This window comes from Pan paniscus, chromosome 11, assembly GCF_029289425.2.
Source record: "Pan paniscus chromosome 11, NHGRI_mPanPan1-v2.0_pri, whole genome shotgun sequence".
Lineage (NCBI taxonomy): Eukaryota > Metazoa > Chordata > Mammalia > Primates > Hominidae > Pan > Pan paniscus.
Window position 1 is genome coordinate 116779383 of NC_073260.2, and position 26177 is coordinate 116805559.

The following is a 26177-nucleotide window of genomic DNA, read 5'->3' on the forward strand; positions in this document are numbered from 1 at the left end:
AGGTTGTTGTAAAGATTGAATTTACTAACATATGTGGAATATATGCAGTTTCCCACTCGATGTTAGATGTTATTTCTTTCCACCAGCATCTCCATCCACTAGCAAATTATTTGGGGCAAACTATTTAACCTTCTAGACCTCAGTTTCCTTACTTGTGAGATGGAAATAACAGTACTCATGTCATTGTACTATTGTAAGTATTAAATTAGAGTATTAAATGTAGAAAACAGGAAAATACTATAGATATTTTAATTCATATTATCACCTCATTCTATTCCTCTTCCACTCTATTATTTATGCTAACTTCAGTAAAAATACAAGACTATGCTCTGGAAAGAAATTCTGGGATAAATCAAAATTCCAAGAAAACCGTGCATTTTATTATCAACAGCAATTATATTCCTTGGGCCATCTATGCTTCACGTCAGTGGCAGATCCAGGGCCTTCTAATTTGATAGCAGGATGCGGTGTGGATTAGTGTCAGCAATCCTTCAGATGCAGTGGGCTGCGAGACACCTAGGGCTCACTCCTCTTCTACTGATTCATTGGATGCCTAAGAACAACATTCCCAGATGTTCACCTATGAAATACCCATAAGGCCTAAAAAAAGATTACACAGGGATCAATATGAGTGCCTTCCTCATGACAGTAATAAGGAACAAGGAAGCAGAGAGGCATTTTGTTGAAGTGAATTAGTGTTATGGTAAAAACTGAAATAATTAAAGTATTTTTGGCTCACGGTTCTTAAGGCCTGGGCTCACTGACATGTACTTGAACAGCTTATCCTCCCCCTTAACTGTGTGTACCCATTAGACTTTTCTAAGTTAAGAAGATATAAGACATCATGAAGTACCATTTCTTGAAGAGAAGCCAAGGTATTTATTCATTTAATCAATACAAGCACTCAAACCAAAAGAAATATACTGCTTAATAGCCCATGTACAACTCCTTGAAATTAACAAATATAAACATTAGTCCTAAGTCATAAGAGTGGTTGATTTTATAAGAACAGAATTTACTGAAGCAATATTTCAAATGATGTTTTTATCTTTAGTTGAGGTTGGAATGAGATCCTGCAAGGAGTCAATGTCAATAGACTGAAGCAATATGGCCATCCGGAGAGCATACTAGTTGTCATTCTACATGACATAAATGTCCTAGAAATGCAGACATATGCAATAATAAGTTGATAAGTCAGTGAGAAATTATGGTAATAATTTTTAGTATATCCCAATTTTTAAAGTCTTTAACAGTCACTATTTTTCAGTTTCTAGTTACATAAACCATCCATTAATAGTAATGCAGCCATATGAATAATGTATGTAATCATACCATTTACCTGTGAAGCATTTTATCAATGTTATTTATTATACCTCTTAACCCTGCTGCTGGACAAGGGAGTCAGTGGTAGTTCTGTATTATCCGCTGTTCCACATGTGAGCCTTCTCTTAAGGCTCAACTTGCAGCATTACTCCTTCTAGATTCAACTCATTTGCTTCCATCCAATTAGAAAGGATATTTTTCCTTCATTCTCAGTAAATTTTCTTACTACCTCTGTCATAACATTTGTCAGGGTCTATAGATATTATATTTATTTAGATATGAACACAGTTTGCAGATAAGATCCCAGAAGCCGAGAAGGCAAGCTCCATCCTGCTCATTTTTGTGTGAGACTCACTGCTACCCACTCCTGCACTAGGAATTTGCACCTAGTGGGTTTTAATATTTTTTTCTAGTGATTTTTGAAAAAAAGTTGTTGGTCACCTCACTTAGATTTTAACTATGGTGCTATTTATTTTCTGACCCTTAAGGTAAGATAATTATGTTTCCCACCCTCACCTCATATAAAACGTGGCTATCTATTACCAGCCAGGTTTGTTTTGTGCCTCTCTCTCAGCTACACAGGACATTTCCTCCTGCAGCTCTAAGGGTGATACTTTCTCTCCATGCTGTCTGTGGTAAGTGGTAAGCAGTGCTTTTCCCTAGTGAGAAGGAAGTCAATAGGCTGTATTTTACTGTGACAGCTGGGCCATTTGACTCGAGTCTTATTACACTTGATGTTTACCTTTAGGGAATGTCTTTTTCAGTTGTTTATTTTTCAAATCTCTTGTCAGTTCAAACTACAGAAAAAAAAAAGGGAACCCTGAATTTACTAATGTGCACCCAGAATATGGAAAACAGGTCTTCAGACATGGGCCCAAGATTATACTTCATTCTAATGAAATTCACAGGTATTTACTGAGTACCACTTAGATGTAAGGTACCGTGCTAAACAGTATGAGAATGCAAAAATGAATAAACTCTAACAGTTCACTCATTGATGTGATATTTAGAAAATAATAAATCATATACAAACATTTAAAATTACCTGAATTATTTAAAACAGAAGACAATAAAAGATGCCAGAAACATCCAATTTGGGCAAGGGTTCAATAATGGGCACTCAGAAAGGTGATTTGGCTGTTCTTGTCAAGCCATTTACTTGAGTGTTTCATGAGGGGTACTATTGGCATTTCAGGCAAAGAAATCTTTATTGAGTAGAACTGTTGTAGCATTACCAAAGACTTAGTATCCTGGCTGCTGGATGCTCTGTTGTGATAACCAAAAATGCTTCCTTCTATTTCCAAATGCCCTCAAGGGTAGTAACCTCAGTTGTGAACCAACTGTATCAGTCAAAATAAGCTAGGTTATGCTATAGTAACAAATAACTTTCAATCCCAGGAACTTAATACAACAAAAGTTTATTTCTCTCTCACCCTACATATCAAAGCAGGTAATGAGGAGTATCTGCTCATTCTAATTACCAGGGACCAAGGCTGAGGAGGCTTCATTGCAGTCTGAACACCTGCAATCACTATGGCAGTGGTGATCACATGAGGGTGTGTTGGAGAGAAGAGACAGCAGAGCAAGGGCATTTCAGCTGCAAATATCAGAAAGAGTCAGCAAAGCATAATTCTTGAAGGTGAAGGGCACACTTTGAGATGCAAAACATTAAGTCCTTAGTTCCATAGACACAGTTTTGTTCCATGAAGAAAAGAAGGTAGAGTTCCACAAGGAAACCCACCAGCCAAAAAGAAGGCATGTACCCAGGAAGCACATGGTTTCTGCAGCAGTGTAGAAGAAAAAAGGCTGAGTTATAAAATCCCAAAGCTGCCTATTATCACTCACTGAGGAGAAAAGAGGGCTATATGAACTCACACACCACTCCCTGAACTACAGGGAAAATCTCAGCCTGCTTGAAACTTGGTTCTGTCTCTTTCCTGATATAAATCTTCTTTTATAGCTGGGAAATCTCAACCTTTCAAAGATGCTTAATTTTAAAAGGAACCAACACAGGATATTCAAAGGTATACTGAGAAAAAAAAGGAGAAAGAATGAAAGAAATAAGAAACACAAATGGTAGATTCATAATAACATCCAGAAAAATATTGTCACAGAGCATATAAACATCATGACCAAACATTTCTCCCTGAATTTTAAAAACGCAAGGAAGCAATCAGGTTTATGAAGCAAGAACTCAAAGCACAAACAAAAGAACTCAGAATGAGATGATTAGACAGCAGGAGACAATAAAATATGAGTTGTCAGAGCTCAATAAACACAGTGGAAGAAAAAAATTAAGCCATCTCAGTTATAAGGGCAAAAATGGAGAAATATGAAGGAAAACAGACACTTGTACAAGCATATTAAGAAGCAAAAAGAAAGTAAATGAAATGAATTAGTGAGAAAATGAAAGAAGATATAACAGTGTACATAATTGGAATCCTTAAAGAAAAAAAACATATAACGAATGTTTAAAGTGCATGCCCAGGTTGGCGACAGTACAGGAAGAAGTGATGTGACTGTTATGCCCCTGGGCCCATGCCAGGCTCTGAGTGCAGGGGACAGGGGCTATGGCATGCCACGCTCCCTTGTTACTCCCTTTTCCTGTACCAATGCTACAGCCTACCACTCTCAGGCCACCGCTCACCCCAAAGTCTATGGAAGTAATGAGGATTCCCAAGGGAGACATACTTTTCTGAACCTATGAGCTGACAGGGTCTGGACAGACATGTTTATCACTGGAATTACAAGGAGACCATCATATAAAACAGCTACTGCTCATTCTGGAAAGAGAAAAGACAAAACCTTGTGAACGTATGAAAATCTAGCAGAATATGGACAAAAATGTAGCTCCTCATCTGCAATCTCTTTCTTCTTTACAAATGGAGGCCCACCACAGAGACACCTGCAGAAATTTAGGGAGGTCTTTTAGAGTGACCTATTTTTTTTTTTTTGCATCAGCAACAGAATAAGCTAGGAGAAACATTTATTAGAAGCAAAGCTCCAAAAGGTGGCAAAACACTTATAAATGCACACACAATAAAAAGTGTTTATCTAAGGAGGCATATGGAGCTCCTTGAGGCTAAGAATGAAAGAGTATGGAAAAAAAAATAAACAACCAAAGACTTAAAAGGCCAGTCTTCAAAAAAGATCCAATAAAAAAGGAGCCATAGGTAGATAATGAATTTGTAGAAAAACATCAGAGTTATGGATCTTGTCACCACATTTAGAAACTTCAACAACCTCATTAATCCGGCAGAGGTTTGCAACAACTATAGGCAAAGCCAAGGAACTCTAATACCCAGTTTTCTCTTTAATTTTCCATCTCAAAACTTCCCTGCTTAGAGAAATTCTTAGAGGAATATTCTTCTTGAGCATATTTGGAAAGGACCTCTAATTAAGTAAAATGGAAGGGCATACAAGAGGAAGGGAGGAGAGATAATATAGTTCATACACAACAACAACACATGGAAAACTACCATGACAGGAATACTCCAAGAAGTGCATCATCTGTCAGTATTTCAGGAGAAACGGCAGATTCATGACTTTAGGAAACAGTCACTGTGAAATATGAGGCATAACCAATTCATTGACTCAAGCTAAGGTGTTCAGACTTGCTAGACATTAAACTCAGAAATTCAGCTTATCCTATTATAAAACAAATGACTACGGAAATACCTTTTCAAGAAGCAATTATTTTTCTTTACTCAGGGTTATAAATTTATAAAATATGTTTTATGTAATAATTAATCTATAATGTCATAAAAGATAGCTCAACATCAAATTTTAATATGCAAGCCTAAGGCTCTCTGAATTCATTTTATTATGCAAATTTTCTTAATTTATATGAGATGTATAAGTTACATACCTTTCCAGATGAAATTATATGTACCACACTTTGCACTAGTTTAATATAAAGATGATATTAAGACTAACAGAACCCTTTCAACTTCTATTTTATAAGGAAAGAAACAAATGATTAATTCTGCTCTTTTTTAATGATCAGTCTACATAATTAATCAGGATGCTTTGTAAATTTAACTTTATTGTTTGCCATATAGTGCATTGTTTAAAATTATTCAATAAATTGTCCTTTGTAATGATGAATGAGTAGAAGTAATGCGAGTTAGCTGTATTTGGTTATAAGAAAGTAATAAAATAATTGTGTTTTTAAGAAGATATAATTCAGATAAACATTCCTGAAATAAATGATAAGAATCTATTTATATAGAAAGGGTATTGCTTATGCCTGGGAAAACTGAACTAGAATAGTCAGCAAAGATTTTACTGGACAATTTAAGGAAGGAAGGAAGGAAAAAACAAAAGTGAGGGAAGGAAAAGAAAATCATTTGGGCATTCAGGCAAAAAGATCTAGTCACTTACATCAGAAAATAAATTGGCCTGGCCTCAGAATTCTCCACAGCAATGTTCAATGTCAGAAAATAGAGGAACACAAAATCCGTAAAGAAAGAAAATGCTGTCCCAAACAGTTAGATATACTTTGCTGTCTGAGCCTAGGTTTCTGAGTGCAGTCTTGAGACAATAGTTTAATCAAGTGCATTTATTATTAGTTTCCTGCAGCCACTGTAACAAATTGCCACAAACTTGGTGGCTTGAAACAACAAAGTATGTTCTCTCACTATTCTGGAGGCCAGAGTTCAAAATCAGAATTGCTGAGCTGAAATCAAGGTGTCAACAGGGTCAAGTTCCCTCTGGAGGGTCTTGGGAAATGTTGTTCCTTGGTTCTTCCGGCTTCTGGTGACTGCCAGCATTCCTTGATTTGTGGCTGCCTCAGTCCAGTCTCTGCTTCTGGGGTCACACTGTATTCTGTGTATAATTGTTCTCTGTGTGTCTCTTATAAGGATACCTGTGACTGCATTTAGGCCTGACCAGAAAATCCATCACAACCAACCCATCTCCAGATCCTTAATCACATCTGCAATGATCCATTTCCATATAAGCTAACATTTACAGATTCCACACTGATTAAATAAATTAATGGATTAAAAGAATTGCTGGGTACTGTCTTTTCTACTTAATACAAACAAACTTATTTTATGGGGGTGGGCAGAGTGTTGCTCTGTCACTCAGGCTGAAATGCAGTGGCACAATCATAGCTCACTGCAGCCTCAAACTCCTGGGCTCAAGCAATCCTCCTACCTCAACCTCCTGAGTAGCTAGCACTACAGGCATGCATCACAATGCCCGGCTAATTTTTTCATTTTTTCATAGAAATGGGGTCCTGCTGTGTTTCTCAGCCTGGTCTTGAACCCCTGGCTTCAAGGGATACTCTCTCCTTAGCCTCCCAAAGTGCTGATATGACAGGTGTGAACCATCGTATCTGACCAATAAAAACAAACTCGCAAACTACTATGAAATTGATAATATTCCAGAGATGTATAATTTGTAAAAACAAACTGCTAACAGAAAATTTAAACAGCTTTCCAAAATAGAAAGGAACCTCTTCAAATAACCTGCTTGCCCCCACAAAGAATAAAGTGACTGAACTAGACAATTTCACAGGGAAATTCTGCCAAAACTTTTAAAAAGCAGATAATGTTTAAACTGTTCCAGAATCCAGGAAAAAGGAGTATCTCCAAATTCTTTTTATGAAGTAGACATAATAGTGATCACCTAAATCAGCAGATTGTGTGCACACACACACACACACACACACACACACAAAACTATCAGTCATATTTCAGAGGTTCATCAGAATGCATGCATAATTCAATATCAGGATTTCTGGAAATCATAAGCCTTTTTATAGTTAAACTACAATCAATCAGAAGATACAGCAGAAGGAAAAATCCCTACTTTCAGTAACAACACAAAAGATAAAATGTCTGAAATAAAATGTGTGAGATCATTATGAAAAGACTTTAAAATGCTACAGAGGAATACAAAAGACATGAATGAAAGAAAAAGCATTCCATGTCCTTGGATAAGATGACTCCATATCATAAAGATGTCATTTCTTCCTAAATTAGCCTACAATTTTAATATAAGCCTAATAAAGATGTCATCATCTTTTGTTATAATAATCAAGCTGAGTCAAAAGTGCATGTGGAAAAATAAACAAGCAAAAATAGCCAAGAAAAGTCTGGAAGAGAAGATAATCGGGCAAACCAGTCTCCAAGTATTAACACGTTATAGAGATTTGGCAATTAATGTGATATTGGCATAAGAACTAATAGGCAGATCATGGAATAGAATATGAAGTCCAGTAATAAACGTAAATATATATATATGGATGTATATATAGATAAATACATATATAATATAGACATATATACATAAATATAGATAAACATATATTTACATATATGGTATTTTTGAAAAATAGCATTTAATTTTTTAAAATGTTATTTGTTGATTGATTTTTAATTAAGTTTTTTAATAGAGACAGCATTTCACTATGTTGCGCAGGCTGGAGTGCAGTGGCTATTCCTAGGCATGATCATAGTGCGCTACAGTCTCTCCGATCCTCCCACCTCAGCCTCTCGGGTAGCTGCAACTATGAGCTAAAAGTGGCATTTTAAATAGGTAGTAAAAAGGTGGATTATTTAATAAATAATATTGAGACAACTGGGTAGCCTCTGAGGGGAAAAGTCTGATTCTATTATTGACACATAATAACAGGATAAATTTCAAATGTATTAAATTTTTAAGCATTAAAAAAAGGCTGAAATACTGGAGAAACCATAGATGGTGGAGGGCCTTTCTAAACATGACATGAAACTTAGAAGCTATAAAAGGAAAGATCGACTCAAGTATATGTTTAATAAAATGTGCATAGTAAAAAGCAAAGCAAAGTCAAAAGACAAATATCAAATTGGGAGAAAAATATGCCTACTTATATCACAGACAAAAGGTTAACTCATCTAATATGTAGAGTCCTGAGAAGTCAATGAGAAAAAGGCAATCTAATGGAAAAATGGATAAAATATGTTGACAGTTCACAGAAAAATAAATATGAGTTGCCCCTAAACATACTTAAGAAGCTCACTCATAATAAAAAAAGGAAAATGAAACCATTTTTCATATATTAGATTGGCAGAGATCAAAGATCAATGATTCAATTTTAAATAACAGTGTGAAGAAACAGGTCTTCTTGTACTTGCTGGTGAGAGTGTAAACTGGCATGATTTCTATGGAGGACAATTTGGTACTATCCACCATGCTTATAATTACCATACGTATCTTTAGAATATGTCCTATTCTAAGATATACTCACATGTTTTTGATATGATGTATACACAAACTTATTTATTGTGACACTATCTATAGTAGCAAGAGAGTGGAAGCAGTCTAAATGTCCATTAGTGCCCACTGATATGAGGGCACTCATATAGTATGCTCATAAAATGGAATACTATAGACCCACACAAAAGCATAAAGAAGTTCTTTACATATTGACTGATATGCAGTGAACTCTAAAATCATTGGAGAAAAAAAAACACACATAAGCAAACATCTCTGAAAAGACACACAAGAAACTAGTAACACACACTGTCAGGGAAGGAGAACTGGGTGGCTGACAGACAGGAGTGTGAAGCACACTTTCAGTATGTACAGTTTTACATCTTTTGCACTTTTTATATTTATAAATAAATCACGAGATCTTGTGAGTCAAAAGTGCTAAAATGAACTATAGACATAACAAATAGTAAAAGAAATAAACACAATGAAGAAGAAAATGAGGTAAAGTTAGCTTTCAACCTTCTACTAGTTTCCCTCCCTTAAAGACTTCTTCCAATTACAATGCTTGCTTTCATCAGCATCTTCCCTTATTCTCAGACCCTTCTGTTTCATTTATCTCAAGAGGTGTGTTAATGCTTCCAGTAATTTTCCAATCAAAATTATGTGAGTCCATCTCAATTGCAACATGTGCTATGTAGTTTTAGGATACATAGGCTCTGCAGAAGCCATTGTTGAATTTTGGAGGGATATAACAATCAAATAGCAGCAAAGCCTGAAATAGTTCATTTGAGATAATCATAAGAGAACAAACCCATCTTTTGGAAGGTACTTGAAAGGAACACAAATTAAAATAAAATCTTGCCTGTTGTTCGGATATAGTGTTATAGGGCTATTTTAATACTATTTATTTGGAGAATTAATGATGTTCTCTCCTGATGGAAGATAAGCTTTTAGATAAAACACGAATAAATAAAATCACATGTCAAATAACCATGGTATCCATGGAGATGCACAAGTCCATATATTGTGATGTGAGAAAATATTGAAATTTCTTATTTCTATTATTTTACCTCATGCTTATAATATACAATGCGGTATATTAATATATAATTTATAAATAAGAAACATGCATAAATGATAGTGTGTGCTCAATCTTTTTTATCTATAGGGTTATCAGTCAAAATGTCTGGCAACAATTGCGAAACGATGAGTTTGTTCCTATATAAATACGAAGAAATTACATAACTATAAAGTGTTGTATCAGGTAGTAAGAAGCAGAAGCCACAATTGTGAATTTCTAAATGAAATACTATTGAATTCATTTGGTATGGCACTTAGTGCAATGCCATCTGAAGAGAGATTCCTAATAAGTAGTTGGATTTTCAAGTCAGGAAAAACTGTTAGAGACCAACTAGTCCAAATCTTATTTTACACATGATTTACCTGAGGTCCAGAGAAGATAAATAATATTTTCTATGTCACATGGGTGGCCCACAGTAATAAAGTAAGGTATCGAACCCAAATCTCCCAAACTCCTTTGTCTTCCTACCACGTGCACATATGCACATACACACACACACACACACCTTTCTATAGATATAAATATACATAGAGATATGTATATCTCTATGTCTCTCTCTCATATATGTGTGTGTATATATAAAGATCCTCCCAAATTATATGTGCCATATAACATATATATAAATAGCATCTTTGAAGTTAAGCAGTAGGCCAACCCAGTATTCTCACTACTTTATTTTATCCTCATATATCCATATCTTTATTTTTTCCTTTTTTTAGCCTTCCTAAAAATCACATCGCATTTCAGAACATGGAATAGAATGTGTTTATCTTGTTAATTTTTAAAGGCAATCTAAAGGAAAAAAGTTTAAATCCAAAGTTATCCCTATATTCACCCATCTCCTCTAAGAGAAACAAACTCAAAACTCTAAATGTCATTATTTCTTGCTAGTAATTCTCTGAGAACCACCCAACATAAGAAATATGTACTCAAAACCCAAAGAAAATGAAAGGTGATACGAGTTGGGAGTTGATGATACAGAAGTTTAATTGCAAAGACAGTATCATAAGTAAAACATCATTCTTAAGAGATAAGAAAGTAAACAGGCAAAAACAGGTTCTGTATCAATTCCTCATATCTATTAGCCTGATTTTGGGGTTGAATTTTTCCAAGGCTCTCAAAAAAACAATGCCATGACTATGACATAATTCAGACCATGTCTTTAAGAAAGAAGCTAAAGAGAAATAAAAAGTATTTATCCAGGTAATTCAAACCAATTTTTAACATCTTGATCACATTTGTGTAGTCTCTTCACAATATGTACAGGTAGTGTTTAAGATATTTGACTGTATCCACAGACACTGGTTTCAACTGTGGCTATGGCAGTTAGCCAGTTTTGTCATATGTTGGGAAAACTTCATCTGCCATGTTGAGTCATGAAGATTAAATGGCATCATGCAGTTAGTTGCTTAGCAAAGGACAGGCATGTCTCATTTCACTATGCTTCACTTTACTGTAAATGGCAGATATTGTATATTTTACAAATAGAAAGTTATGTGGCAACCCTGTGTAGAGCAAGCCTATTAGCATAATTTTTCAAACAGTATGTGCTCACTCATGTCTGTATCACATTTTGGTAATTCTTGTAATATTTCAAACTTTTCCATTACTATTATATCTGTTATGGTGATCTGTGATCAGTGATATTTGATGTTACTATTGGAATAATTGTAGGGCAGCATGAACCACACCCATAGAAGATGGTGAACTTAATAAAAACGTGTGTTTTGACTGCTCCACCCACAACCATTGCCCTCTCTACTTCTCCTCTGCATTTGCTGAGATGCAAAAATATTGAAATTAGGCCAACTAATAACATGACAATGGCCTCTAAGTGTTCAAGTGAAAGGAAGAGTCAAACTTCTCTCAACTTAAGTCAAAATGCAGAAATGAATATTACTAAGGAAGGCATGTCGAAAACTGGGATAGGCCGGAATGTAGGCCAAACAGCCAAATTGTAAATGCAAAGAAAAAGGAAGTTAAAAGTGCTACTCTAGTGAACACACCAATGATTAGAAAGTAAAACAGCCATATTGCTGATATGGAAAAAGTTTCAGTCTTCCGGATAGAAGATCAAATCAGCCACAACATTCCCTTAAATCAAAGCCTAATCCAGAGCAAGACCTCAACTCTCCTTAATTCTACGAAGGCTGAGGGAGGTGAGAAAGCTGCAGAAGAAAAGTTGGAAGTTAGCAGACATTGGTTCATGTGGTTAAAAAAAAATAAGCTGTAAAAGTGCAAGGTGAAGCAGCAAGTGCTGATGTAAAAGCTGCAGCAAGTTATCAAAGAGACGTAGCTTAGATAATTGATAACAGATAATCAGTATAGATGAAGCAGCATTCTATTAATAAAAGATGCCATCTAGGACTTTCATAACTAGAGAGGACAAGTCAATGCTTGGTTTCACGCTTCAAATCTGACTGTCTTGTTAGAATCTAATATAGCTGATGACTTTAAATTGAAGCCAGTCCTCATTTACCTTTCTGGAAATCCTAGCATCCTTAAGAATTATGCTAAGGATACTCTGCCTGTGCTTTATCATTAGAACAACAAAGCCTGATGAAAGCACATCTGTTTACAGCATGGTTTACTGAATATTTTAAGTTCATTGTTGAGACTTCTTGCTCAGAAAAAAGATTCCTTTCAAAATATTACTGCTCATTGACAATGTACCTAGTTACTCAAGAGCTTTAATGGAAATGTACAAAGAGATTAGCATTTTCATAACTGCTAACACAACATCCATTCTGCAGCCTATAGATAAAGAAGTAATTCTGACTTTCAAGTTTTATTATATAAGAAATACATTTTGTAAGGCTCTTGCAGCCTTACAATCAGAGATAATGATTTCTCTGATGAATCTGGTTAAAGTAAATTGAAAACCTTCTGGGAAAGATTCACCATTCTGATGCCATTAAGAATATCTGTGACTCATGGGAGGAGATCAAAATATCCCTAACTGGATATTGGAAGAAATTGATTCCAATCTTTATGAACAACTCAGAAGGGTTCAAGATTTCAGATGAGGGAAGTAACAGCAGATGTGGTGGAAATAGCAAGAGAACTAGAATTAGAAGTGGAGCCTGATGATGTGACTGAATTGCCACAATCTCATGATAAAACTTGAACAGATGAGGGGTTACTTCCTATGGATGAAGAAAGTGGTTTTTTGAGACGGAATCTACTCCCAGTGAAGATGCTACGAACATTGTCAAAATGTTGGATAAAGGGCTCCAATTTTGAAAGACGTTATATAGTGGTTATTAAAATGCTATAAAACGGCATTGCATGTTGCAAAAAAATCTTTCGTAAAAGGAAGAGTCAATTCTTGCAGAAAATTTCATTATTGTCTTATTTTAAGAAATTGGCACAGTTACCCCAACCTTCAGCAACCACTACCTTGATCAGTCAGCAGCCATCACCATCAAGGCCAGACCCTCCACCAGCAAAAAGATGAGAAGTGGCCAGGTGCGGTGGCTCATGCCTGTAATCTCAGCACTTTGAGAGGCCAAGGCAGGTGGATTACCTGAGGTCAGGAGTTTGAGAATAGCCTGGCCAACATGGTGAAACCCCGTCTCTACTAAAAATACAAAAAAATTAGCCAGGCGTGGTGGCAGGCATCTGTAATCCAAGCTACTCGAGAGGCTGAGGCAGGAGAATCACTTGAACCCGGGAGGCGGAAGTTGCAGTGAGCCGAGATTATGCCATTGCACTGGGCAGTCTGGGCAACAGGAGCAAAACTCCACCTCAAAAAAAAAAAAAAAAAAAAAAAGATTAGGATTTACTGAAGGCTAAGGTAATCGTTACCATTTTTTGGGCAAGATTTTTTTAAAATTAAGATATATATACTGTTTTTTAGACACAATGCTACTGCACATTTAATAGACTACAGTATAAACAACTTTTATATGCACCGAGAAACCAAAAAAAAATTGCATGGCTTGCTTTATCGAGATATTTGCTGTATTGTGTTGGTCTAGAACCAAACCTGCAATCGCTATGGTATGTCTGTATCTAGCACATGATTATGCACATATAAAACCCAACTCCTTGATTCACAGGCCTCTGGATAGGAGATATGACATGCCCAAGGTCTCGCAGTTCATGTGAGGCAGGAAACTTAAGAGAGCCAGACTTCTCCTTTAAGGAGACTGAAAGGTGATTCATTTAGTGAGTAGCGATTACAGAATTTCTAAAACAGTGGGGGCCGGGGGGGGGCGGCGGGGAGGAGGGCTGGAATTGTCCTCCAGCGCATCCGAGGTTGTTGCTGCCAGAGAAATCCAGCAGGAAAGAGCAGCATTCTTTCACCTCTTCCGCCTCTGAAGCGGAGGAGAACTTCATTTCCCAGCAGCCCTTAAGATTCCTCCGCGCACGGCGCTAGCGTCCCGGCATTCTGCTTTCCGGCGCTCTGCCTTCCGGTGCGTCGTTTACGCCAGTTTGAACCAAAGACGCCCAAGGTTGAGGCCGAGTTCCAGAGCATGGGGTCTCGGTTGTCCCAGCCTTTTGAGTCCTATATCACTGCGCCTCCCGGTACCGCCGCGGCGCCCGCCAAGCCTGCGCCCCCAGCTACACCCGGAGCGCCGACCTCCCCAGCAGAACACCGCCTGTTGAAGACCTGCTGGAGCTGTCGCGTGCTTTCTGGGTTGGGGCTGATGGGGGCGGGCGGGTACGTGTACTGGGTGGCACGGAAGCCCGTGAAGATGGGATACCCCCCGAGTCCATGGACCATTACGCAGATGGTCATCGGCCTCAGTGAGAATCAAGGCACAGCACTTGGGCGGGTTTGGGTATCTGCGGGGTAGAGGAAGGAAACGGAGCAGCCACGTGGGCGGGGAGGCGGGGTGCTGCCGCTGGTCAGGTGGTGGGGGCACCTCAAACAAGGTGGGAGAGGAAGTTGTTGGAACGCCTTTCTTTTTTTTTTTTTAATTTTAAGTTAGTATTTCTTGAGAACCCTTATTAGACTCAGCCCTTTTAATTCTCAGAATAGCTGTGAGAAGTAGGTATGATTATAGTATTTACTGTGGAGCAAACCGAGGCAACGAGGAGTATTGTGTTGATGGTCAGGAAATGACAGTCACTTGATCCCAGGTATATCAGATCTCAAAGGCCATACTTTTTCTCCAGGTCCTGGAGAAAGCCTGAGCGAGGACCCTTGACCTTAATTTAAGAAATTTGCCTTGAATCCCAGATCTTTAGACGTGGGTTCTAAACTCACCTACTTGGTACACCTGGGTAATGTGGCCCACAGCCCCCTTCTGTGATCGTCAAGATGTCATCCAATCAAATGTCATGATTTTTTTAGCTTTCAAACCGATTGTCAGTGAATAGAATTTTAGGTTTCTAACTGTCTTACCTTCTTGATCCTGTATAGGTAAATTCTCCTACAGGATATTCTTTTTTTTCCTGATTTTTTTTTTCTTTTTCTGTGCTTCACTTGCCTTTAAGAAAGATACAATGGTAATATATCCTCCAGAAGTGTTGTGAGGGTTAAATAAGATGGCGTATATGTGAAACACTTGGTAAATTTAAATGCAGCATAAAGGTAAGGTATTGTTGTTTTTTTTCTAGGCATTGCCACCTGGGGTATCGTTGTCATGGCAGACCCCAAAGGGAAGGCCTACCGCGTTGTTTGAAAGTACCACCAGTGAATCTGTCTTCTGTCTCTGTCCCTTTCCCCGTGACGCACAGAGCAGGCATGGAATTTAATGGGTGTTCTGGACAGACACTTGTACATGGACAGACATCACTACTGTGGATACTACAAGACTGAAAAGAAAATCGTACGTTGTCATTCTCTGGCTGTGGAGTGTTTGTGGCCTTCACAGATTTCACAGGAACCAATAAATCCCTCAGAGAAGTAAACAGGTTCTTTGTCTTATCTGGGGAAGGAAAGTATAACTTATATTTAAATATAATTGTTTAATTAAGCATTATATATAAACATAATAGTATGTCTTATATAATTGCATATCATATTATATATAATAAACATAAATATGTTTAGTTATATAGTTAGTATAATTTTTAAAACTTTTAAATACAGCATATGGTAAACCAACGGGAAAATTAGCTATTTTACTTCATTATTTTAAAGAGTTCTTTTTATTTCTTTCATAATTGGATCAACAACTGTTAACCTAACCCTGGGTGGGCATCATGCAATATATAGAAGTACGTGAAATTTTCTATGTATGAATTGCTGATACTTTGCAAGGCACTTTCAAATCCATCACCTTATGAGAGCTTCACAGCTAGTCTGAGGTAGTTACTTCATTGGAGGTAAAACTTAAAACACAAGAAAGAGCCCACATGATTTGCCTAGGGTCATTCAGTAAGTCCGTGATGGAGCTAGAACTTGTTCTTGTCAGTTTTTTGTTCTAGTCTTCCCTTTCATGGAGGCAAGAATAACCATTATGAAACAGTTAGATAATCATAAAAATCAGCATACAATAAAAGACTTAAATGTCACAAGAAAAATTCAAAACCTTTAGCTAAAGAAAAGAAAGATCTTTTGATTCTTTTTCCACAAGCACTAGATATGTTTCTGTGATGATTTTGAGATAAGTACTCAAAATTACATAGTTCATTTCTAAGAGAAGGCCATGTTTTCTACCTATTGGGTTTTTCTACCCTGAGATACTATGGCTTCTTTGTAAAGGTATATAAAGTGTTTTTCAAAGCGGAAAGATACTGTTAAATTCAGCTGCTAATCATAGTGTATTTGTTTGGAATGACATGTTGAGCAGGTAGTACCTTTACGGCTGTTGCTTTTTGCAGCATTATGTGGAAGTGCCTAAGTCTATTTAGCCTCACAGATGACTTTAGAATCTTGTATTTTCTCCATCAGAGTTCATAGTGGGGATGGTGCTATATATATCTATGCAACTGAAAAAGAAAACATCTCAAACCTAAAGTACGCAACAAGATATTATTTATATGAAATCCATAGCTCAGTTATGCTATGTTCATGAATAGAGAAGTTTTAAGTTGGAAGGGACCATGGATGACCCAAAGCAGATACATATGGTCATTCATATACCTAAAATACCTACAAAGACAAGTTGTTCCCTGGTTTAAAAGGCAGTCTGTTCTATTGATGGACTGCTTTAGTCCCTGAACATTTTCTTTGGTTAAACCAAAAACACGTAAACCTAACTTGGTCTTGGCTTGATCTACTGGGTGAACAGTAACTCTTAAATATATACACAGTTGACCCTTGGACAACACAGGAGGTAAGAGCGCTGAACATTTGCTCAGTGGAGAATCTGCGTATAACCTGACTCCTCAACAACTGAATTAGTAGTTAGTTTACAATTGACTGGAAGCCTTATTGATAACATAAAGCAGTTGATTAACATATTTTTTGTGTTGTATGTATTATATACTGTATTCTTACAAGAAGGTAAGCTAGAGAAAAAAAATGTTATTAAGAAAGTAATATATTCACTATTCGTTAGGTAGAAGTGAATCATCCTAAAGGTCTTCATCCTCATCTTCACGCTGAGTAGTCTGAGGAGCAAGAGGAGTTGGTCTTTCTGTCCCAGTGGCAGAGGTGGAAGAAAATCCACAGATACGTGGACCTGCGCAGTTCAAACCTGTGTTGTTTGGGTCAACTGTATTGTAATAGCATTTTAATGTTTTTCTCAGACTTTTACAAGTATGAATCTGAGGTTTTTCTGAATAAACCTGCCTGCTCACCATTAATAATGCCAAAGTGTCTGTGTTTGGTTCTTTCCATCTTGGAATAATTTAACTAAGTATAGGCAAAATATTGTTCTACCATGTCTATAATGTGGGAAGAAGGAAAAGGAAAATCTGCATTTGTTAAAAGTTTTTTTTTTTTTTCTTTTGAAGTATACTCCAAAAGCTGATTTCTGCCAGTGCTAACCCAGACATCCTAGTTTGTTTTAGGGATGAGTCTGATCTTCTCAGAGAGGTTTCAGAGACAGAGACATCGTCTTAATCCTTCAATACAGAAAGTTCACTTACTGCCCCCAATATCTTTCCTTTTGTTGAAGCTGAGGTGGAGTAAGCAGGATAAATGGGCTCAAGAATCAATGGATTATAACTCAGTCATGTAAGAACACCAGCTTAATTATGATTTACAGACTTTAGAATCCCTTTACAGCATGGAAAAGAGAGTTTATAAAGTCTCATCATTACCTATAGCAAAGAAGGAGACGAGAAAAAGTACAAAAAGTAATTTAAAATGCACTTATACATTTCTCTAGGATCCAGAGACCAAAATGTGAATGTACATGTGAACATTGGCTTTTATCAGTGTCCAAGATATCGTTAACTCAAGCTATATATAGTGAGTATAAACTTTGATATCTCGAGATATTCAAGAAATCATTACACCATCTTTTGTTCCTATTGTGTATTGTATTGACTAGTCTGGAATAGTGTGATCAGCTAGCAAAATGAACATATTAAAGGACCCACATATAGATTGACCCTCAAGGATCTGGGTAAGATAGGGGAAGGGGATAGGAGATCTCTTTTTTTTTCCCTAGGCCAGTTGCGGAGACAGCTGTTGTTGACAGCCCTGGAGTGTCCCAAATGCAGAGCAGTCTCAAAAGTTTCTGGAGCTTTACCTGGCTGAGACCAGTGCAGAGACAGCTGTTTCTGGTGGCCCTGGAAGTTAGCATCTCAACCGTGATTTGTACTTCAGCTCTACCCTCAGCTTAGCATTTGCTGCTTGCTCCTTTTTATTAATGGTTTCTCAGCCTGGCTGTGTCTAAGCTAGGAGGCTCCTGAAAGAAGCCAGTTGATTTGACAACATAAAATACATGCTCTTTAATTAAATATGTTCAGGGCAAGTATATGTTCACATATCCCCTCAAACCAGGCTTGGCCTCAACTGATTTATTGCCAGGACCACATTGATCAAACTGACATTTCTTAAACAATAGCAAACAATTTTAGTTGAAAAGCTGCTTTTTTTTTTTTTTTTAAGTGACAAATTCTTGTCTTGACCCAATGATTATGTAGGTGTTAGGGGCACAGACTTAAAGGTGAAAGACCCATAATTACACATCATTCTAAAATGCGTATCTCTTGGACTTTGAGGTATTCGCAACTTGTCATTCAAATATAAATGGAGTGTAGAGAAATAGCCAGAGGGTCAAATGTTAAATCCAGCCATGCCACTAAAAATCACTGCTCAGTCCTGTGACTGAACTTGCAGGGACTTCAGGAATGTGGTAGAAGGGTCTTGAGATGGTCCCTGTCTCCAGCCCCTTGGGGTACACACACCTCCCAGTTACTCAAATCAAACACCATTCTAGGTGCTGGCTGTGAAGGGATTTTGCAGGTGTAATTAAGGTACCACATCAGATGACCATAAAATGGATTATCCAGAAGGGCTAATCATATAAGCCCAATAAATCTCTGTCTGGAAGTCAGAGACAGAAGTCAGATTAGAAGCATGAGAAGGATTTAGTGCTCCAGAAGTTCTTTGCTGGCCCGTAGAGAAAAAGTTCACATCTATGTTGTGAACTGCCTCTGGGGACCATGTGGTAAAGAACTACAGGCAGCCTGAAGATGCTGACAGTAGCCCCCAACTGACAGCCAGAAGGAAAATGAGGACCTCAATTTTACAACTGCAAGGAAATGAATTGCTGCCTATGACCTGTGAACTTGCAAGAGGGCCCTATGAGAACCAAGAACCACTGCTCCGACCAGCGGCTTGGCTTCAGTCTGGTAAGACCCTAAGCTGAGTATCAGTCATGTGAAACCGAGATAAATTTGTGTGAAGTTGCTGAGTTTGTGATATTTTTGTGTCACAGCAATAGAAAACTAATATAAGGAATTAGAGGTGTTTTGTGGTGTTTTAGTCATAGTAGGTGGCGTGTCAGACTAAATACCATTCTGTGTATTCAGGAAGTAGCAAGAAAAAGCCATTTATTTGAATAGCATTTGTCTTCCCAGTAACTAACTTCACTTGTTCTTTTACTGGTGGTTTTCTTGGATAGTTTTAATGTGTGTTTTTAGTTGTTCTCTGCTTTCTAGCACAGTTGTTCCACTGATAAGTAAATATATTAAAAATTACAGCACCCTTTTTATATGCCAAGTATTATGCTAAATATTTTACCTGAATTGTTTTATTTAATCCTCAGCAACCATGTTTTATAGATTAGATGACTGAGACCCGAAGGAGTTAAGAATTTGCCCAAAGAAGGTCTTAGGCCAATGAACCAGTAGTGGCTCAGCTAAGAACACTAATTAGAAACATATGTTGCTACAGTTGTATTCTTAGCGTCCATTCTCAAAATATTCAAGTTTCAAAATTAGAAATTTTGCATTTTGATTTTCACTTTTTTCTGGTTATCCCTTAGTATCATTAATCTCTTGGTTTCCTTTCTTTATAATTGAGGTTATATCACTTATCACTGTGACAGCAATGTAAATATTAATCCAGGAGAAGACATTCAACTCATCTCCCCAAGCTCATTCCCTTCGAAGACATTACCCCAATCTCTATCCTGACATTGCACCATTCTCCTGAACCTCAAACTGTATTTCCCAGTCACAGCAGGACATCTCTTCTTGTCTGTCCTCAGACATCAGAGTCCCAACGTGTCCCAAATGAACCTTTAATATCTCCCTCCAACCTATTTCTTTTTTATTTCTTATCTCTATTAATAGTCTTTCCACTTCATCAGCTGGCCAAGCTAGAAACCATGGAATTATCTATGACTCCCTCCTTACTCTCATTCTTTACTTCTGACCTGTTAACAAGCCCTGGTTATTTTAACTTTCTAATCGTCACTTCTGTCCATTCCCATTGCTATTGTTTTGGACCAGTTATCATCATTTCTCATGTAGATTGCTATAATAGATTCTTAATTCCTCCTTGCTTCCAGGAAACCCTCTCATCTACTCTCCACTGTAGCCGAAGCCACTTGAAAACATGTTCCTGCTTAAAACCATTCAGTATCTTTGCTGCATACAAGATGAATCCCAAACACTTTGGCAGATCATGAAATGCCTTTCATCTTCAGCTCCATAACTTTCTGTCTTAATTGTCTTCCACTCCTCGACATCTGTTCCGTACAGCCGATGTTTCTGCCACTTACTTAAGCCAGTTCTCCCTAAAATTTCATTCTTTATGCCTTTACACATGCTATTCCTTCAAGCTGGAATATCTTTTTGTCCCTGCATTATATGGAGAAATCCCACTTGTCCTTCAAGGCCCAGACTGAGTGTTGCCTTTCCGGTGAAGCCTTCCGTGAAATAGTTCCACTTCAGTTACTTTGATTCTGGTGCAACCATTAACTTTCTGCAGAATTCTATCACTGCACTTAAATGTTTGCCCAGTAATTGCTTATTTATGCATCTGTCCCTCCCCAGTGATTGTGAACTCCTCAAGAAGAGGATTGTGCTTTTGTCATCTTCATGTTTCCCATCCCCAGCACCAACATGTGAGGCTTTCAGTTGATGATATTCAATAAATATTTGATGACTGAGTGAATAAACAACAGAACAAATGAATGAGAAGAGAAAGAAATGTTTGTCCCATTTGATAACTTTAGGATATCTCAGTGGTTATCAAGGTTTGGTCCCTGGACTAGCAGCAGCATCATTACCTGATAACTTACTAAACTTCCACCTTCTCAGCCCATTGACATTTACTACTGAATCAGAAGCCCTGGGGGTAGAACCCACCAATTTGTATTGTAACAAGCCCTCCAGGCTTAAGAAAGTTTGGTGAACCTCAGGCATAGCTGAACCTGACTGACCTTTGTACAGTGGATCTTAATTATAACATAATGGAAAGAAGATCTGATTGAAGCCATGGAACCCAGCTTCTAATCCTAGTTCTGCCACCAGCTCCTAATATGCTCTTGGGCAAGTCACTTAGCATTTAACAACATAAATTTTACCCTCTGTGAAGTCAGAAGATCAGAACAGATAATTTCTAAATTCTCTTTCAGCACTAAAGTCCTCTCTTCCCATAATCTCTGTTTAAAGAAGTAGATACACTTTCTTAGATTCCGAAAGACAGAGATAGCAATGAGGAATTCATAGAAAATTGAAATAGCACCCTGCAGTAATCCTGCAAAGCTGCAGCAGATTAGACTATTACCCAGTCAAGTCCACTCCCTAACATCTTGCAGCTGCAATGCCTGATGCTTAACAGGAATTTAGCAGTCTTCACCCCAGTTAGTGTGCACCTAGCCAACCAAACAACCCCACTGGGTGGGAAGAGGTCTTTCCTGACCCGTTCCTGATTAGATCGTGCCTGCAGCACGAAGTGTGATTACTGTCTTCTAAGGAATATGGCTGTGCTTTGGTCAAGGACAGGCAGAGATAAACATCCAGACTCATTGAGTTTAGAGTGCAGGCGTATAACTCCACTCATTATCATAACCATGTAGACATAACATAGAGAAGCTCACCACCATAGCCATAACATAGGGAAGGCTCATCACTTGGCTCTAAGCCACTATTGTCTGTAAAAGATATAATTACCCTGTTGACACTGTACAGGTGCACTTCTCGCCCAGAGAAAGAGAGCACCAGAGCTGTCCATCTTTGCAGATGAGAAAGGAGGGAGCCAGAACACGGCTCAGCTTGCTCATGCCCAGAGAGAGAGAAAGAGTTAAGCTGCTGACCCTGACGGGAGAGCCGGTCGTGCAGCTGTGTGTGGGGGCTGCCGGACTAAGCAGCTGAGAAAAGGTGGACAGTGTGGGAGAGCTAGTGTGAGTAAGCTGCTGATGAGAGAGCTGCTGAATAAAACTATACTTCACCTGTTCATAGCCCCCTGAGTGTTTTTTCACAGTCAGGTTCCAGCCCATGCTGACTGTTCTCAGCTATCTGACCATCTGCCCACTCCCCTCGAACCTCATCATGATCTGGAACCTGACCCCAAGCAGGACATTTGGCATAGTCGTGAACCTGACAATTGGCAACGTTGGCAGGATGAAGTGAGTGGGTCTTCAGCCCCCGAGGGCTCCTGGGTCGGCTTCTGGGACCCCTTCTCACCTCGTGGCATGGTTACCTGTGGAGTGGGCATCTTCCCGTTGTTTATGGCACTAGTTCCTGAGTCCCACCAATGGCCTTCTGCCTCCCAGAGGGCTGCCATATCAGTAGTCCCTTCATGTATGTGGCATCCCACATTTGGGGTGAGAACAGCAGCTAGAGAGCCACTCCCTAACATCTTGCAGCATGGGCTATGGTACCTGGTGGCAGAGGTGCTGCTTGGATGTGCCCCAATGGAAATGTGGGAGGCAGTGGGCGGGTCTCCCGCAAATGTGAAGAAAGCACTGAAGCAGCTGGAAGCACACAGCACAGAGAAGGAATGCACCTTCGCCAGGAGAGTTGGATAGGCATTTCTGACTGCACTGCAGGAAGTACATGCTCAGTCCCACAGGTAAGTGACCTCCCAGTGCAAGCTGCACACCTACGGGCCCAAGTGCACAGCTTGGAACAGGACCTGAGGATGGGGGATCTCCAGGCACAAGCAGGGCACTTGGAGGCCCAGATAAACAGCTTGGAACAGGACTTAGCAACAGCTGTTGGCGTGACCTTAAGCCTGTCCTCCTGGCCGGACACTCTTGTTTGGTCTGATGCCAAAGAGAAGGAGGCTCCCCCACTGTGGGCTCACCCTATGATCCATCAAAAGGTAGAACATAAGCAGCTGATATGACCCCAGGGGAGAGCCCAGGGACCCCCCAAAGTGGTAGAACGCACCTCTTATAGTGCTTATACCTGCGCTGAGTTGCAGCAGTTAGGTAAACAGTGCAGGCCGCACCCAGGGGAACCCCTCCCTACCTGAATGCTCTGTCTCTGGGACAAAGGAACTGATAGCATTTCTTGCTCTGCCTCTGAGATGGAGAAACTGGCTTCCATCACAACTCATCCCTCCTTTCATCAGCGGCTGCAGCCATGCCAATGGTACGAGGACAAGGTGACCACACATTAATTGAGTGGCTGATGGCAGCCATACGGACTGTTTGGAATGATGCCAAAAAGATACCAGAAACAGTGAGTAAACGGCAATCATACACTGATTTGGTGCAGATACTCCAGGAGATGGGTATGTGGCAGGCTATGTTTGATCTGAATACCCGGAGGCCAAATGATAAACGCTTTACCTCCCACATGAGGGATCTTGTGCTGGGCTCAGTGCCCCAGAGAGCTTTTGGTTCTCTAGCTGCTGTTCTCACCCCGTATGTGAGGCGCCACATACATGAAGTGACTAATGCTATGGCAGCCCTCGGGGAGACAGAAAGGCATTGGCGGGACCTGGGAACCCATGCCATAAAGAAAGGGAAGGTGCCCCCTCTGTGGGTAACCACCCCACAAGATGAGAAGGAACCCCGGCAGGTGAACTGCATGCAGATGTGTATTGATTTAATTGCAGCTGGGGTTGCTCGGGAGAAAATTGACAGGCAACCCAATGGAATGCTGTTGGTTCTGTGAAGGCAGTTGACCCCAGAGCAGCAATTCCAGAGAATGCCTAAGGTGGGACGGTGAAGCAATGTTGTTCAAACTACTCCCACCTGGATCCTGCAACTCAAGGACTATTTGCAGACAAGTGAATATATGGAGGCTTTCTTGGTTGATTAGGGAACTGGCCGAGGTGCCTGGCTCAGCGGAGGGTACCAGACAACTGGAGGCTCTACGTGGAGCTGGCAATCCACTGGTCCCCCACTAATGTACAGCAGGTCCTAGCACTGGTAGATACTGGTGCAGACTGCAGTATAGTTTATGGAAACCCGGATAAGTTTCTGGGCAAAGCTGCATTTATTGACAGTTATGGGGGCCAGTCAGTGAAGGTGAAACCTGTGTCTCTGCATCTTGGCGCTGGCCACTTGGCTCCCTGCCTGTACACTGTGTATGTTTCTCCTATACCTGAATATATTCTGGGGGTGGACGTTTTGCATAGTCTGGACTTACACACTGCGGTTGGAGAATTCAGACTAAGAATTCATGTATTAAAACTGGTACTGTGTGGACATTTGCATCACCAGTCCCAAGTTCTGCCACAACCCTGATGGGTTACCTCCACTCATCAGTACCATTTGCCAGAGATAACTGAGACTATTAAGAGGTTAGAGGAGGTGCAAATAGTGTGTGGCACCCATATTCCCTACAATTCCCCAGTATGGCCAGTCAGAAAGCCTGATGGGACTTGGCAGATGACAGTGGATTATTGGGAACTGAAATAAGTAACACCCCCTCCACATGCAGCTGGACCTTCCATCGTGGACTTGATGGACTTGACAATAGAACTGGGACAGTAGCACTTTGTGATGGGACTTGGCTAATGCATTCTTCTCCATTGACATCGCTCCAGAGAGCCAGGCAGAGTTTGCCTTCACGGGAGGGCAACAATGGACATTCACAGTGTTGCTGCAGGGCTATATGCATAGCCCCACCATGTTTCATGATCTTATTGATGATGTTATGCTAACCTTTGATTCTGTTGCAGGTTTAGAAGTGGCAATGACCCTCTTGCCTGGGATTGGGATGACGAAGCTGAGACAGCATGTCTGGTAACCAAGTGGGCTATTTAGCAGGTACAAACCCTAAGGGTAGTTGACCAGGGGTGCCCATTTAAGGTAAATGTGCATATGACCATGGATAGTTTCTGTTAGGGCCCATAGCAGTGCACAGAGCATCTGAGTATGCCAATAGGCTTTTGGTCCCAACTATGGACGGGAGCTGAGCTCTGGTAGTCCTTAATAGAGAAGTGATTAGTAATATGGGATGGGTGTATTCATGGATAACCACCCCCCGGACTGGGAAAGCAGTTAGTAACTGCATATGCTGCCCTTCAGGCTCATAAGAGCGCTGCAGGACAGGCTACAGTCGTGCAGATGACTTACCCGATAGCGAGGTGGATATGCTCATGGGTAACAACCTCCGAGACTGGGACAGCAGACATCCACTTTAGCAAAGTGGGGCGCCTACTTAGAACAGCAGAGTACTGTGAGTACAAGTCCCTTAGCAGCAAAGTTACAAGAGGTTTTAGGGCCTATAGTCCTAATGTAAGATAAGGCCATGGGGCCAACGGCACCCCTAGACCCTGAGCCATCACTGTTTAAGGAAGGGCACACTCCCATTCCTAATGACACATGTTATATAGACAGGTCAAGCCAGAGTACTGCTGCTGCCTAGATTGCTGCTGCAGGCCAGCCTAGTACTGTCACTATATGGTTTGATACCAAGTGTGGGCAAAGTAGCTAATAAGTTAAACTCAGGGCAGTGTAGATAATGATCACCGAGGAGGTGACACCTATGGTAATCTGCAGCAATAGCTGGGTAGTTTATTGAGGCTTAACCTTGTGATTAACTACCTGAAAGTTACAGAATTAGCTAGTCACTGACCCATATAGGGCCAGGCCATGTGGCCAGATCTATGAGAGGAAAGATGACCTCCTCCAACCAGGTATGGGGACGAATGGTAATCTGTTATTGCCTGCCCCAACACCCCTAAAGGTAGGGAAACAGGTAACCCTGGTGTTGGCCATGGACCCTCCAAGCCCCTCATTGCAGATGGTTGGCTATCGTAGCCCCTTATTGGGGAGGATCTGCAGTGTAATTTACATGTTACTCC

The 26177-nt window shown here is 39.6% G+C and overlaps 1 protein-coding gene across 3 annotated transcripts; it reads left to right on the forward strand.

Moving 5' to 3' along the window:
• The first annotated feature begins 14002 nt into the window (after positions 1–14002).
• DMAC1 (distal membrane arm assembly component 1) lies at positions 14003–15469 on the forward strand. Of its 3 annotated transcripts, none has more exons than XM_008977030.6 (2): positions 14003–14371; positions 15176–15469. In XM_008977030.6, the coding sequence occupies exons 1-2, from the start codon at positions 14086–14088 to the stop codon at positions 15238–15240; spliced, it is 351 nt and encodes a 116-aa protein (XP_008975278.1). In that variant the 5' UTR covers positions 14003–14085; the 3' UTR covers positions 15241–15469. The 3 variants fall into 3 exon arrangements, with proteins under 3 accessions (XP_008975278.1, XP_024785931.1, XP_003823440.1); XM_024930163.4 differs by having other exon boundaries at positions 14003–14273; XM_003823392.7 differs by having other exon boundaries at positions 14008–14359.
• The last annotated feature ends 10708 nt before the right edge of the window (positions 15470–26177 follow it).

Excerpts from the sequence above, each read along its gene's own strand:
- DMAC1 (XM_024930163.4), top strand. The coding sequence starts at position 14,086 with ATGGGGTCTCGGTTGTCCCAGCCTTTTGAGTCCTATATCACTGCGCCT. Across the intron at positions 14,274-15,175 it reads GGGCTGATGGGGGCGGGCGG|GCATTGCCACCTGGGGTATC; the intron begins GTACGTGTACTG and ends TTTTTTTTCTAG.